This window comes from Podarcis tiliguerta (assembly GCF_965153285.1).
Source record: "Podarcis tiliguerta genome assembly, chromosome: 3".
Taxonomy (NCBI): domain Eukaryota; kingdom Metazoa; phylum Chordata; class Lepidosauria; order Squamata; family Lacertidae; genus Podarcis; species Podarcis tiliguerta.
In genome coordinates, this window is record NC_139536.1 from 22,669,334 (window position 1) to 22,685,837 (window position 16,504).

At 40.5% G+C, this 16,504-nt stretch overlaps 1 protein-coding gene across 4 annotated transcripts in view; it reads right to left on the reverse strand.

Moving 5' to 3' along the window:
- Positions 1 to 16,504, reverse strand: part of MTA3 (metastasis associated 1 family member 3) — a 122,377-nt gene that overhangs the window by 6,983 nt on the left and 98,890 nt on the right. For 2 of the 4 annotated variants that reach the window (XM_083433047.1, XM_083433046.1), the window contains one exon: positions 9,898 to 9,925. The exons of the other annotated variants lie outside the window; for them this stretch is intronic. In XM_083433047.1, coding sequence (XP_083289173.1) covers positions 9,911 to 9,925 — 15 coding nt within the window. In that variant the 3' untranslated portion in view covers positions 9,898 to 9,910. The remainder of the gene's footprint in view (positions 1 to 9,897; positions 9,926 to 16,504) is intronic. 4 annotated transcript variants of the gene reach the window in all.

Genomic DNA, 16,504 nt, shown 5'->3' on the forward strand with positions numbered 1-16,504 from the left:
CAACAAGGGTCGCTCCAGTTTTAGGGACAGTCAGAACTGAATAGATCAGGATCTACTGCACTGGCTTTATCAGTACTGTTTTTATTTTTAAAAATGGTGCCAGAACTAATCATGAACATCTCCTTTGTTCTCTTATAATGGCAACGGCACCCACCTAAGAGGTGCCAGAACTGAGTTCCATTGAGTAGCAGCTGAAGAAAAGCCCTGGGCATTATCATGCTCCTTCAGGCCTTTTCTCACTATAAGGTTCTGGTAATTATCCCTATATCTATGAGAAATAGATCTTAGTGATTCTTAAAGAGATCTTCATTAATCACATAAAGGCACACACATTCTCTGCCTTAATTTTTCCCTGCCTACTGTCTATTTTGCTCTGAGACTCTCAACACCTCCCTCGACTACTGGGTCCTGCTCAGGACAAACTTCTTAAATACAAACATATAGTGAACAGAATACAACAAAGGTGTTCACAGGAAACAGCTGTAAACATGGAAAATGGGAGTTGCATAGCCTTCCCTTACACTCAACACAGTATTTGTTCATTGTTTGTTTTGTTTTTTGAAAAAAAAGCTTAAGAGAACCTGGTTGTAGCCTTTAATAGCAAGGGAGAGGATAAAGATGCAACCCATTATCTATCTATCTCTCTCTCTCTCTCTCTCTCTCTATATATATATATATATATATAAACACAAAGGATGAGGAGGGAGGCAGCCATCTTTAAAATTCAATTTCCTGTGGTTTTGTCGCAGTGTGCCTTTTTCTAAAGCAAGAATTCTTTATGTTTGCTAAATGAATTCAATATGCCTAAAAAGAGATACCATCTCGCATTGTTATGAGAGACCACCTATTCTAACTGTGGTTTTCCCCCTTGGTTCTCTTGAAAACATGCCTGAGGAGTGAGGAGCAGAGGAACTGCCTTTGACATTCTAATGAAATGCTCCGTGGATGCGATTCATCGCACCCACTTCACATTTTGATGCAGAGGTGCATTTGCCTGTGCATGTGGTCACACAGATGTCCCGGCTTTAAGATGCAGAAAGCTAATCTGCAAAAACAGACAAGCTATTTGCGCCACATCTCACAACTTTCTGCAGTTGTGACTGCAGAAACACACACCTATATACCTGCCCCACAGACAGGACTTCTTCATTCCCCTTGTGTAGTGCAAGTTCCCACATGCCTAAACTAGGACAGATAAATTTGTTTCCCACAATGGGCCTACCACACAGGTGAAAGGGTTTCAGTGTCTAGGTGACTAACAAGATACTGTGTTGTATTTAGGAGTGCTTGAAGAATTCGATTTCTGCAAATTCCAATGCAAATTCCAACACAAAATGACCTGAGCTGCTTCTCCCAGCCTAATGTGCTGAGGATTTTGCATTTGCCTGAATGTTGAAACACAGTTCAAAAAAGACTAAAATGTGCTTGCATTAAATTTAGAAATGCAAACACTAAGATAAAGCACATAATTAAATGGGCACTGAAATACATTTATGAATTTTCGTGTGGATTTTTAAAATAAAAATAAGGCAGTCATGGGATGGAATGGACTTATGAAAGAACTCATGAGACATTGACACAGACCAGAAATAAGTTGATCCTTCCAACCCAAATTGCATCGCTAGTCATCGACAGTTAACATGTTTACTCAAAAGTAAGACCCGCTGCATCCAATGGAGTTTATTCCCAGTGTGCATAGGACTAAAAATGCCAAAACTGAGCCAAAGAATGGCTGGTGCAACCTTTACAGCTCTCTGTTTCGATGTAAATGCAGCACAGTGTTATCTCCAGAAATGTAAATCTATTTTTACTCTAGTACATCTCAATTGCAAGCCTTAACATTTTGCTTCCCACCCCTGTGCATGCTGTGTTGAGCTACATCATGTGAGAGAAAAGTGAGATATAGCAGATATAACAGACCGGAGGAGGGGAGAGTCTTTCAGAGTGGTTACTACACATTTGTGAATATAACTGGGTTTTTCTAATGTGAAAAAGGACAGTGTTTTGATAGTGTGGAAGGGGACAGAATAACGGTGGGGTGTGAAAGCAATTGTGATTAGTTCATCCAAATTACTACTATGAGCAGTGACAATGAGTGGGGGAAGGCTTGTATCTCTTCTGTGAAAAGTTAGTTATAACAGTAAAAAAAAAAAACCTCTTAATGAAAGAGACCTGCTTAGGAATCTTCATATTACACTACTTATGGGAAGATCTTCATAAAGAAGATCTTTAAGATAAAGAAAAATGATATTTTTTTCTATAGAGACACAGAAGTTAACAAAGTGTTATTCAGGACCATTTCTGACTCATATTTGACATGAAAAAGATAGCCTGAGTTAAATTCACAGTATGATGCACATGTAAGATAGATAGAGAGATAGATGACAGATAGATAGATGATAGATAGATGATAGATAGATAGATAGATAGATAGATAGATGATAGATGATAGATAGATGATAGAGATAGATAGATAGATGATAGAGATGATAGATAGATAGATAGATAGATAGATAGATAGATAGATGATAGATAGATAGATAGATAGATAGATGATAGATAGATAGATGATAGATAGATAGATGATAGATAGATGATAGATAGATAGATAGATAGATAGATAGATAGATGATAGATAGATAGATAGATAGATAGATAGATAGAAGATGATATAGATAGATAGATAGATAGATAGATAGATAGATAGATGATAGATAGATGATAGATAGATAGATAGATAGATAGATAGATGATAGATAGATAGATAGATGATAGATAGATAGAGATAGATGATAGATAGATAGGAATATCAACTCACTAAGGGCTCTAAGACTCCAGTCCTCTGTGCACTTAGCTAGGAATAAGCTCCACTGAACAAGTGGGAATTACTTCTGAACAGACATGCAGAGGATGAGTGCGCTATAAACACAATCTGAGCAAGCATGTTTTGAATATTAAGGTGGAGAAGTATTTGTGCTTGCAGACAGTCACTGCTGGAACAGAAAACCTGATGGAGTAGAATATGCACCTTCCCACATGTGTAAGCAAATCTATGAGGAGATATTTGGTTGAAAAATAATGTTGGTGTTGCACTTCTGTCATTAAGTCCAGCTTCATTTTTGAACTGTTTGCATGGGAAAGAAACTCAAAATTAAAATTTCTGTATTCAGAACACTGCAATTATGCATCGATCATCAAATGATCATGAAGGCTGCAATCTTAACCCCACTAACCTGGGAGTAAGTCCCATTGAATTCAATAGGACATTTCTGAGTAGGCATGGCTAGGAATGCACTGTAAATTATTAGACACACACATACGCACACACACACACTGCATGAAGGAACAATACATACAGAAAAAGCATGGTACAATTACTGTATATAAAAGAAATCATTTCTAAGCACCCACCCCCACACTTTTAAATCAGCTTCAGATATTTGACATTTGAAATTGACAGCTGTATGTAATTGAAGCTATACTCAGGAGTTGACCCACTGAAATAAATGCCTAATTTCAGTGGGCTCAACTCTGTGTATGACTTCATTGGGAACAACCCAAGAGCTATAACTGCATCAGTGAAACAACCAGTCTCCAACTCTCCCATACATTTTTGCATGTAATGCTAAGTTTTTGGAAACTTTCACCAAATTAATCACCTCCCACAGCCCACTCAACCAATTCCCTTTCTTAGCTCTCTGCTGCCTTTTGCAATGTTTAGCAAACATCAATCTTGCTGCTGTTAGTAAGCAGAAGACTGGCTTCTGAATATTTATGGAAGGATTAGCTTTCCTATTATGAAATAAACATAATAATGAATTGGGAATATCTTGTTAGAGACTCTGTTGATTATATTAATTATCATTTTCCTGTGCTGAATTGCCATTCTGCATTTTCACCACACACTTTCCTAAATAGACTCCCTAATCAGAACCACATTCCCTTGTGAGCTGAATACCTTGGCCGCTAAAGAAAGGTTGCCCAAGAGACAGCTGAGGAACTCATCTTGATGTTCACAAGCCATCACATGCAAATCAGAAGCAGGTCAACAATGTGTTTGTTTGGCTTAATGAGTTTTAATAATTTCAAACAAAATGGCCAGAGCTTGCTCAGTTTGGGAACATTTGTTTTAAAATGTTTGCGATCTGGTTGAGACAGGGCTTAAGTGCAAATAATTAAATACTTGTATTTGAAATTACTTTTGGGGGGGAAATATTCATGACATTTGCATTCATCAGTATCAGAGGGACAGGGGATAATTTCACTTGCATTTTAATGAGAAACTACCTAAATTTGCACTTCTCAAAACAATATGGAGACCAAAACAAAATTATCCTTTGGAAGGCGCATTGCTCTGAATTTTGTGGTGCAGTTCTCCAGATAAGCAAAGTGCACAAAAATGCAAACATCAGTAAAAAAATAACATACAAAATGCATTATATTAGACAAGGATATTTCCACAAATCTTCATATTAATCAAAACTGCACACTAAAATGTGTTCATTGTGAGAAGTCTGCCCTGCAACATGGATGAATTTTAATAAGGATTTGCTAAAACTTCTGCGAATTGTTGCAGAAATGTGGCAAACTGAATTTAAGGCTGGGAAATGTAGAAACTGGGAGAAACTGAACTGACAGTTCTGCATTATGATTGTAGAAAATCCTTATGGTAGAGCTTGAAAAAGATGGTTCTTACACTAAATCAGGCTATTGGTCTATAAAGCTCAGTATTGCCTACACTGACTGATAGCAGCTCTTCAGGGTTCCAGACAAGGGTCTAGTCCAACTCTTCTTGGAGATGCCAGGAGCATTTTGCATGAAACCATGTATCCTACCCCTAAGCTAGAGCCCTTTCCAACTCTAGAACATGTAAAGGTAAAAGGACCCCTGACCATTAGGTCCAGTCGTGACCAACTCTGGGGTTGCGGCGCTCATCTCACTTTATTGGCTGAGGGAGCCGGCGTACAGCTTCCGGGTCATGTGGCCAGCATGACTAAGCCACTTCTGGCGAACCAGAGCAGCGCACAGAAACGCCATTTACCTTCCCGCCAGAGCGCTACCTATTTATCTACTTGCACTTTGACGTGCTTTCGAACTGCTAGGTTGGCAGGAGCAGGGGCCGAGCAACGGGAGCTCACCCCGTCACGGGGATTCGAACCGCTGACCTTCTGAACAGCAAGTACTAGGCTCTGTGGTTTAACCCACAGCTAGAACATGTACAATTCTATAAAATTTAAGTTTTATTGAGATTGGTCTCAGAACCGTCTATTTAACACCAGCGTAACACGCTCTGATGATGGCTGTAGTACCATCAAGTCTGGAAGCCCACAATCTGGAGCAAATCCCATCAACATCTACTCAAGAAACTCTTTCCCCAGTGTCTCTTTGTTCAGAGCCTTATGGAGTGCCATAATCAGAGATTTCACATGACGGGGGTCAGGCAGTGGGGAAGTGGAAACTGCAAGGAAATGTCCTATGAGGCATGATTGGTCTCACTGCAAAGGCTCTTGCGGATGACAGTCTGAGTGGCTTACAATTTATGATATTCTAAAGCAAATGCCCCAGGGTGCTGCAGGAAGGCCAGAGCATCATGGCAAGAGGCTGTTGCATAAATAAGATGCTGCTTTGCCAGCATCGGGGAAGCTCATTTTCCCTCCCAATAATATTCTGCAGACCCAGCATCAATATTTATGCAAGGAAACTACTCTCTGTAAACTATCAAGTATTTCTGGGAACTTCAAACCAGCTTCATTTTAAAATACTGGAGCACTGTTATCACTTGTGGCATCTGTGGCACAGAGCACCTGCATATGATAATTCTGGTAATCAATGAGGTGTAATGGTTAGATTGTCAAATCTCCCGCAGGCCAGCCACCGATTCTCAGAATAACCTACCTCACAGGTTCTTGCTGTGATAACATGGAAGGAAGAACCACGCAATCAGCTTTGAGCTCCGTGGATATCAAACGTAAGAATTTTATAAAGCAACCTCCTGATTAGATTACTGTAATGCATCGTGATTAATTTACCGACTGAGCTTTTGCTTGGGACTGTCCGGAAATTGCAAAATACAGCATCACAGCTTGTGGTTATCGCTGCTGGAGGTCCTTCATGAAGTATTTGAAAACAATGCAAAGTTGATTTCATGAAAAAATTATTTAATTTGCTTTTATTTTTTTAAAGTTAAAAATTGTATTGTTCAGCTATTTTATTCTCTGCCCTATATATATATATATATATATATATATATATATATATATATATATAGTATAATATATATATATTATTACACACACATGCTAAAACAGACTCTTGGTCTATCTAGTTCAGCACCATCAACACTGATTGGCAACAGCTCTGGAGATGATGCCAGGGACTGAACCTGGAACCTTTTGCATGCAAAGCTTGTGATTTAGCGCTGGACTATAGCCATTTAATGGGAGTATAAAGGTACACAACACAGCACATAGTTAAACTATGTTATTTCTCACCAAAAGATATGAGGATGCCCACCGATTTAGATAGTTTTATTAAAAGAGGATTAGACAAGGTGAAGAAGGCTATCAATGACTACTTTTCACAATGACTATTTATTACTTCTAGTATCCTCTGAATGGCAATTCCTGGGGAATGCCATCACTTGCTGCTGCACTCAGGTCCTGTTTCTTATTTCATTATTAATCTAGCATCCAGATGGGAATTGTGCCAGGTCATTGGAGAGACACAGTGGTCAGATTATGCCTCTCTCTCCCAACTTGACTTTATTTTCTTTACATGTGAAGCTGCGGGTAAGCTTTTTAGCGGACCTTGATTAAAAGTTGGCAGGGTCAACAGAGAAGCCGACTTTGAGGAGGCAGTTCATCCTGTGTATCCCATTGCTTAGGCATTTAGAAAAATGGATGCATGGGTCTATTAGCTATTTTAGTCTCAGTTTTTGTTATCACCATTGCCTTCTGCACAGAGAAAGCACCTAGAATTATAAAAACAATGGAGGAAGGGGAGAAGCAAAAGCAAGTTCATATACTGAAGTCAAAGAGGCAGCCTAGCATTAAGATTTGTAGCTTCAATTTCTAACAGAAAAATCCAATAAGGCAGCCGGTACTTGTAAATTAAAATCATTACATTTGTGCCATATTTTAATCTTGAATTTAAACATGGCAGTGTTCAAAGCTACTGGACTTTCTCTTGGTTCACTGTGACACTGTTTATTATCTAGCCTCTTGGTTCTTTATTATAGCTTAGTGTATATGTCTGAAGGGTTTCCCCTTCCTGATTTCTTGTACGGTAAAATTTGCCTGGCTGCAAAACAAAGTAATTCTAATCCCTTCAAGTTGCACAAAATTACAGACACAGCCTGGAAACTTTTTCCCAAAATATTTTGCAGTGTTTCAAGCATTAAGTTAAGTCATCTGCGGTTTCCCACACTAGGCTAACTAGCTGAACCGCTGTGACTAAGCAACTATATAGATATTGGTATAGATTATGAGACCATACCACAAAAGCCATCCTGGATTGAACCTGGGACCTTGTACATGCAAAAAAGATGCTCTACCATGGAGCTGCAACCTTATTCCCTGCAGCCCTACCCTTATTCCCCTTCTACCAATATTCTGTTTTCCTGGCTTGCTGCTTAAGATGTCCACCCTTGAGCAGGTTATCATCAGGAAAAGACTTAGAGGGAGATGTTCAGGGCTCCATTCAGCAGAATGAGCAGGAGAACCCACAAATGCAGCAGGGCTGGCTTGCCACATTTTGAAGTAAGTGGAGAAAAGAAAAACATGTTACCATCTAAAAAGCCCCCGTCTAGAGGTTCATTTTCCAGGTTCTAATATCAAACTGCACCACTGACCCAGTGCTCGTTTCCCTGAGTTGCTGGCTCACCATAAGTTCTGGAGGCTCTCTGACCCTGTTAGAGTAAAAATGGTTTCTGTAGTATTTGTTTCCTCCTCTTTGCCCCACAATTCTCTTTCCTGATTGGAATCCCTTCTCTGCTGTTGGCTGCCTAGACTCTGATATAGCCCCAAATCCCAAACATGCCCTCATAATCAATCCCAAGAAATTCCCACCAACATCAGCTTGCTACTGTATAGTCTCCGAGTGCCCCGAAAATGCTGGAATTGTCATGAAAACCCTTAAGCCATCATGGCTTCTCAGTTTGTCACGTAGAGCCTCGAATTCCCATCTTTGTTAAGGTACGCTAACCAGAAATGACTCCACTTTGGGAGAAGCGGAAGGAAGAGAAAGTTGGTGACTGAGACTGCCTTCTCCTCCTCCTCTACCACCGCCACCTCCATTGCTGCTGCTCCTGGGAGTCAGAGAAGGTGGGGTTGGGGGAAGAGGGAGGCAGACAGGCAGACAGGCCAGTTGGCTGGTGTAGCAGCAGCAGTAGCAGAAACAGGAGGAGGAGGAAGGGAGAGGAAGGCAACAGGGACCCCGCCAATGTTGCTGTTCCCACCAAGGGAGGCTGCAACTGTTCCGGCCTGGAGAGGAGCCCAGCCAGCCATCCAGCCGGTCATAATGAGTAAACAAACCAATCCCTGTGTTACAAAATATGAGTCAGCAATATCAAAAGCAACACAATGGCCAGAAACAATAACAATGTGAACAACTTTATGGAATAATTCAAAACATCAAAGCTAACAAACTAAAGTCTCTTTTCTGCTTACAAGTGTTGAACTAATTGGCTGGTGAAGAATTCAGCGAAACAGTAGTTGTTATCCGGAAACACTGTTCAGCAGAGTTCAGAGTTGGACATCAGAATTGGACATTTGCTGATTATACAAAGCTTCACAGTTTGCTCTGCGCCTGGTAAAGTCTGGCACCGTGATTCATTTAAGGACTTTCAGAGACTTTAGTTCGTTAGTTTTGATGTTTTGAATTATTCCATAAAGTTGTTCACATTGTTATTGTTTCTGGCCATCGTGTTGCTTTTGATATTTCTGCTCCAGCCAGTCATGCGAGATAAAAAACTGGAAGGAGGTCAGGCTTGAAGAGAAGGTGGCAGCTGGATGGGCAAGAACAGGCCCTGGGGGTGATGGGGAAAGGTATAGCTGGCTGAGGGTTGTGGGGGACAAGGAGGTTATAGGGGTTGGGGTGGGTGTGGGGCTAGATGGGCTTCAGAGGGTTGTCTGTATCATCAAAAACTTTAATAAAAAAATTGATGTGCAAAAGAAAGGGGGCAGCCATGATGATGTAGAATAGAATGTCCCTATTTTTAGGAATGTTGGAGGGTATGCTACTGAATTACTTAGCTGAGGAACCAGCCCTGTGAACATTTCATTGCCTAACAGTCAGGAGGCTTTGCAACCCAAAGAAAGGAACCCAGCTCGGTCTGGATGGTACAGTTTGGAACAATGCAATCATCTATATATGTCTACTCGGAAGTAAGCCCCACTGAGTTCAAAGGGGCCTACTCCCATGCAAGTGGGTACAGGATTGAATCATTAAGATCCTGATCTGGAGCAATAGGAAAAGGTGTCAAAGCTGCTGTTTAAACTTCATAAACGCAAACCCACTGAATCTCTTATTTCTTGGGATAATTGCTAAAACACTTGCAATATCCTCCCTTTTTCCACTGGGTCAATTAAAGAGAAGCAGAAGAGGATGAAGTGGTACTTAAGACCTATTTCCACGCCCCCACCTTCTAGAGGGTTCCAGATATCTCAAATAAAAGCAGGAAAATTATTAGCAGAAAGCAGTATTACAGACCCAGGAAGCCAATTGTTTGGGGATAAAAGGTACCTTGAGAATTACAAATGGTTTCTGCAGTGTGGTGAGACTACTGTGAGCCCTCTTAAGTGAATTACTAGCATCAAAAGGTAAAGCTGTGCAGACTTATAAAATGGAAGGTCATGTTGCTGTTTTAGTGAATATGCTCCCAGTGGAGTAGGCACTTACCGTGAGAAGGTTTCTAACTGCTTCCGCACTGAAATGAAACAAGCATTGAGTCATTCAAGAGTCGTTCTAGACACAAATATGCTTATTGGCCCACTGAAGGAAAGTCTTCAGCAGGAATGGGGAACTTGTAACCTACAAGGTGCTATTGGACTCCCATCTCTTCAGCCCCAGCCAGCATGGCCAATGGTCAGGAATAATGGGAGGTACATTTCAACAACTAAAGGGCCATAGTTTCCATATTTGTTGGCTACTGGTCATGCTGAATGAACCTGATGGGAGTTGGAGTCCAACAGCATCTGTAGGAATACAGATTCCCCATCCCTGGTCTACAGAAACAACTGGCTGATTTATACACTGCGCAGCCAATCATTTTCCCATGTTGCTCAAAACAGAAAAATGTTAAGAATGATGAATCTAGTAGTAGTATATTTAACATAGAAGAATGGTAAATGTTTCAATCCTAAACTCATTTGCTAGGGAGCCAAACCCCACACAGTGGGACTTACTTCGGAGCAAACTTGAACAGTATTGTACTGAAGGTTACCAAAGCAGGGATATATATATAGATATATAGATATATATTCATATATCTGAATCCCACTTTTTCCAGCACATGAGCTGTTCAATGCTGTTTAACAATGATCAATGAAATATTCTGCATGGTCTCAACAACTTATGAACACCAGCTATGGTTTTGTAGACCATGAGAGGAATCTTCAGCAGAGCTGGGGTCAAACTGTTCATCTGGACAAGAGGCAAATGACTAACTTTTATTTGTTTGTCCTTGTTTGCATCCTGTACACATAAGTCCATTCTCCCTGCTCCAGAGCACTCAAAATTTCACCAAAATATATGTAAATATGTCCTTTAAATGACTGCATTTCACTGCTCTGTAGCTATGCTCTTATCACCTTTTCCCTAAAGCTCTGAAAGGTGGGTAACTATTCTGCCTCATGTGTGTGTGTCTTCTCTCCCCATCCACCCAGATTCCTCTCACCTGCCCAAAGCAATTCCCAGCAACACTATTTAATTTATTTATTTTAAAAACAACTACTTAAATCCTTTGGCTGCTTTTTATGTTAAGATATAATAAGATATTTTCTGGAATGATGGGTAGTTATCACCTGAGTCAACAAATTGACTCAGGTGGTAACTACCAATGAGACCTTGGCATTAATAATAGCCCATGTCCAACATAATAAGCCTGTCTCAATCATAACTGAAAAAATGTAGTATTTAGGCTGTAATCCTGTACCCATTTCCGGAAGAGTAAATTCCCTTGAAGTTAATAGGACGTACAAGTAGACACATATGGGATTCCATTGCTAGTAATCAGGAGTAGTGCAATACTTAGACTGGCTGCATGGTTCACAGGGCAAGCACATTTCTGGGAGCACACCAATGGTCAGGGCTGGCCAATCCATGAGGCAAGATGAGGCAACTGCCTCAGGCAGCAGAATCCACAGGGGCAGCAGATCCAGCCTTCAAGGAATGCAGAGTCCATGGCCTTTGTTGTCACAGCTCCTTGGAGGCCAGATCTGCTACTTCCTTGGCAGCCCCCCTATCCCCAGCGCTGCCTCTACAGTGGTCTCCTGATGAAAAAGAGGATACTGCTGGTCTCCCCCTCCAATGTAATTATTATTATTATTATTATTAGCCCTTGTTCTTGAAGTAGATCTTCACTCACTCCTTCTTCCCTAGAAGGAGCAGAGCATTTTGTGGTTCACCTCAGGTGCCAAAATGTCTTGGGCCATCCCTGACAAAGGGACGTCATTGTTTCTGAAAGCAAACACGTAAGGTGCATGTCCTAGGTCCAAGAAGCAAGACAAATCAGAGCTTTTAGGATCACCTACAAGGATATTTGAGGGTTCAGTTCTGTCATTTCCTATACACGTCTACTTAGAAGTTAGTCACATTGAGTTTAATGGCCTTAACAGGTAAGCGGGCATATTTATTTATTTATTTCACAAGATTTATATTCTGCTCGACTGTAATAAAAGCTCAACAGAGCTTCCAAAAAATATAAAAGAACAAAATTATCAGAAAAATACATTTGAAAACCTATTTAAAACATTAAAAAAAAGTTTTAAATAATCTATAAGCAAAAAAACAGATTAAAACATATGTCAACATGTCTGGATTGACTTGCCTAAACAAATATGTTTTGAACAGTTGCCAAATGAATTATGGTATAGGAGCATTGCAACCTAAATCTAATACTCTTTGATTTAACTTCATGGTACACTAAAGTCTGCTTTAAGTCGGTAGCTCTGTGAAGGACTATGATGATGGCTCATAACTGTCTTAAAATAATGGTGTAATGTTGGGAAGTCCAGTCCATATTTTACATATGTTTCAAATCACCAGGATCTGGAGCAATTTCCCAGTCTAGGTCTTACACAAAGCTCCAGAGACTAGACCCAAAAGCAGCTGAAGGATACCGATTTATGGCGGGCTTCCTCGTGCATAATGCTGATTTGAATTCGTTCTAAATGTAAGGCAAGAGTCACCTAACAAATCCCATCAACACAAGCCATGCACAAGAGCTGCAGTCTGCACGACAGGGCTTCCTCCCATGCCCCAACAGTGTCCCCAAAGTGGGGTCATGGAGGGTTCAGGAGAACCCTCAAAGCAGTGATGGAGGTGGTTCTGGAGGGGGGCTGTTCTACCTGGCAGCTGCAATGCTTTCCCTGATTGGATGTTTGCCATAGCACAATGTTGAATTCCATTGTTGAATTCCAGAATTTCAGTGTTTTGGCCAAACATCCTTCATGCAAAGAGTACATCATACATATGGTGTTGCTAGCAGATGACCTTAACAGAGGAAGAGAGGAAGCTGCCTTTGGTCCATCTACCTCAATATTATCTACACAGACCGACTGATAGAAGGAAACATTCTCAACCCTACCTGAACATGCCAAGGATTGAACCTGGGATCTTCTGCATGAAAGTAGATGCCCTACTACATATTACGAAGTTACTAAGCTATAACTCTTCAATCCCTACCAATTCTGCTAGTCCAAATTTACTACATTTATTCTGTATGTATGATATTTATTTTATACATACAAATTACAAATTTGTGGCATTTTTTAAAAGGCATAATATGGTTCAATCATGCAACCAGCTTCATCATTCATTTTCATGGTAATGGTCCTTGCATTATGAAGTTTAAACAAATCCAAGCTGTCACTCAGAGTCACATTGCTCCTGAAGTTCTGGCTAATGCAATATGATTTTTTCTATATTCTTTGGTTATATAAAAAGCAAGAGTGGCAATTTAGCACAATGAAGACAATTTTAAAAACATAGTCATTCCCTGCATTAAGCTAAAAAAAGACATTTACAAAAGAACCTATATTACAGCTATTTCGTTTGAGGACAAGAAAGCCTAAAATGAGCCTGGGTTAGCAAAACACAGCTAAATTAAGATGTATTATATAGGCTCATAGCACCTTGTAGTTCTTGAAAATATAGAGAGATTAACAAGCAACTGCAAAGTTTCTCTGCATGAGCAGTTTATTGGGGAGATGAATCACAGGCTTAACTATTGGAAAATATTCACAAGTTATTAACCTCCACCCGCTCCATTCCCTTGTAGGGTCCAGGATTCCAAGAGATTATTCACACATAATTTCTCACCACAATATTACACAATACTACAGATCTAGCAGCTAAAAGTGTAAACTGAATCCAGAAAAAAATATATTGCATTTACACTGCGAAGACAATGTGTGTGTTCAGTCAATGCATGGAGGAAGGAATGGCTCCACTAGCAACCACATTTGTCGATTGTAGCTTTTCCCCAGACCAGTGCATGGAAACTCTTGATGAGTTTTTCTGCTGCAGTACCTCTTCTCTTGCACATAGTGATTGCACACAGATGTAGATAGTCTGTGAAGAGCCAGTGTTTCCTAAATATGGGCTGCAAGAGCTGCAATTGCTCACTCATCACTCAGTGTTGCAGTTCATCAGGTGATGAGAGCGTGCCTTAAAATCTATGTGTGTGTGCATTTACTCTGATCTTTTGTCTTGTACAAATGCAGCAATCACACACACACACAAGGCGATAGAAATGAAGATTGAAGAGACTGAGGAAATAATTTAGTCTGCAGAGGACTTAATATCGATTCAGAACATCCTGATTTTCTTTTCACTAAGGGCAGGGTTGTGGGAAACCACCAGTAGAGTAAATGATCTACCTTTTTTCCACAGTCCTTCCTTGCTTCTATTTAACTGCGAAAAAAGCCAGAATTTCTAAAATAATTCCACCCTAGATACCTGGGTGCAATATTAGAACAGGGAGGCTGGAGCAAGCCAGCCTGAAAAATGTACCAATATGCTGATAAATAATGGTATCTGCAGTACAAAAGTAAAGTGCCTAGAAAAATTGTCCATAGAAGTTTAGCGTTATCAAGAGAATGTTGTAACATTGCTATTTTTATGTAATGTTTCCACACACAAAATATTTTCGTTGTTCTTGGGTGTATTCATAAAGGACTTTAGAGATTAGAGAACTCATGATGGACAATGGTAACAATATTGGAATCCTATATTCTGATATAAAGTACCCACCCTCCCCAGGTGAGCATCTCTGATCAGACCACACTTCTGGAAGTCCACGATAGACAGATTATCATGTTTTTGTTTTGTTCACTAATAAACAGTTTGAAGTTAATCCTTCTTTTTTAAAAAAAAACACAACAACCACCTCACAATATCACACTTTTTTCTTTTTCTTTTTTACAATACCACACAATGGAATTCTATTTTGGCATTAAGTTGTATATAACTTAATAAATAGTAACAACATGGAGCAGGCTGCCCATATGGGCCAATAGTGTCAGAAGCTGCAGAGGCTAGAACTGGCTATATACCCAATTGTCCCAATTACCATCCCCGTCCCCCATGATTGTGGTGATCTTTTTGGCCACCACAATCTCATGCCACAATCTTGCCCCCAAAGAGCACTTTTGGGGGACAGGAAGACCTTGTGCAGCATCCCAAAACATGTGTTTTTGGGTGCCATGCCTGAAAAAAGCACTTTTTAGAGTCCTTATCTCAAGCGGGTCATGCGACTCATGTCAGAGTGCGGACGTGGAAGGTGGCATCCTGGTTTTTCATTGCAACGTGTTGCAGGGTATGTGGGTGCTTCTAGTTCTGTTTGCAGCTGTACACAGAACCCAGGGAGAATTGCATTTTGGAACACACAAAGAGAGGAAACTGCCTGATGTAAAATCAATCCATTGGTACACTGACCTTGGTATTATCTACTATGACTTTTAGTCAGACAGAGCTCTTCCCGAGTGCTACCTAAAGATTCCAGGGAATGACTCTATGTTCTACCACTGAGTCATAGCTCTTCCTGACATCTTCCAACTGTGGAGTAGTCTTAGGCTCTGGACTGGCTCCACTTACCCAGGCTGAGCCCTTCTAGACAAGTCAAAGGCATTTGTCTACAGTGATCTTGTCTGAGCTACAACCATCTTCCTGCCTCGGTTGTGTTTCTGTGCATCCCTCAGCTCGGCCTCAGGGCTTGGTCCCTCAACTCTGACTCCCCAGCTCTGCGCTGCCTCTTGGATCACCTCTCACAACTGCCTGTACCTGACACCAGGGTCAAGTCTTCAAAGAAGAAGAAAAAGGCCAAAACTCCTACTGTTAGTCCCTTGTAGGACACAAAGCTGCATCCCATTTATTGTTGACTGTCAGCAGCATAAAGTGTCCATAAATAGGCAAGATGCAGACACTGAAAACAAATAAATAATTGTGAATTACTAACAATTTGGTCCCAACATTAGATAAGGCTCCTTTTCCAGCTTAATAATTTCCAACAGTGCAACAATTAACATTTCACCAGTGGGGCTGGGGCAACTGCCCTTAAATATGTAGCTGGGTATGTGAGCCCAAACACATATGCAACTGAATATGAAATTTTATGGTGGAGATATTTTCCATGCCAAGGTTAGGTACAGAACTATTTATGCAGGGCACTGTCTTCAAAAGACAGTGATTTTCAAGGGTTGCTAAACTCAACTTGTTCAGAAAAAGTAACCTATATATACCAGTGTTGGTTCCCTAAGCCATCCTTTTGCATGTTGCTAATTTGAGCACCGCCAGGATTTAGGAAAACTTCATAAAAACACTCTGCTTCATAAAACACATTACATCATTGATAGTAACCTGTGATCAAGTTCATGTGGAAGAGAGATTCAAGCTGAGCTGCCATTATTCAAATTCTGAAGCATCCCAATGTACTGTGAATAGTTTCCAGTCCATGTCCATGCAAAGCTAAGTAAATTAAACCCTTGGTAACTTTTCATACTGGCAACACACTTTTTAGACATGCATCATTTCGGAACACAGTAATTCAATTTTACTAGCAAACCAGAGGTTAAACTAACCCCTTTCCAGCCCCGGGAGGAGCGTGGGGAGCGTTTGCACAACACACCTGCACACGGCAGCCGACACACTAACGTGTCGCGACACACAGTTTGGAAAGCTCTGCATTACAGTAACTTCAGGGCACACTGGTGTTTCTCATAGCAAACGTGCAACAGGTTAATAAAATATATGCATAGGTTGATTGCCATAGGTGTCCTCAACATTT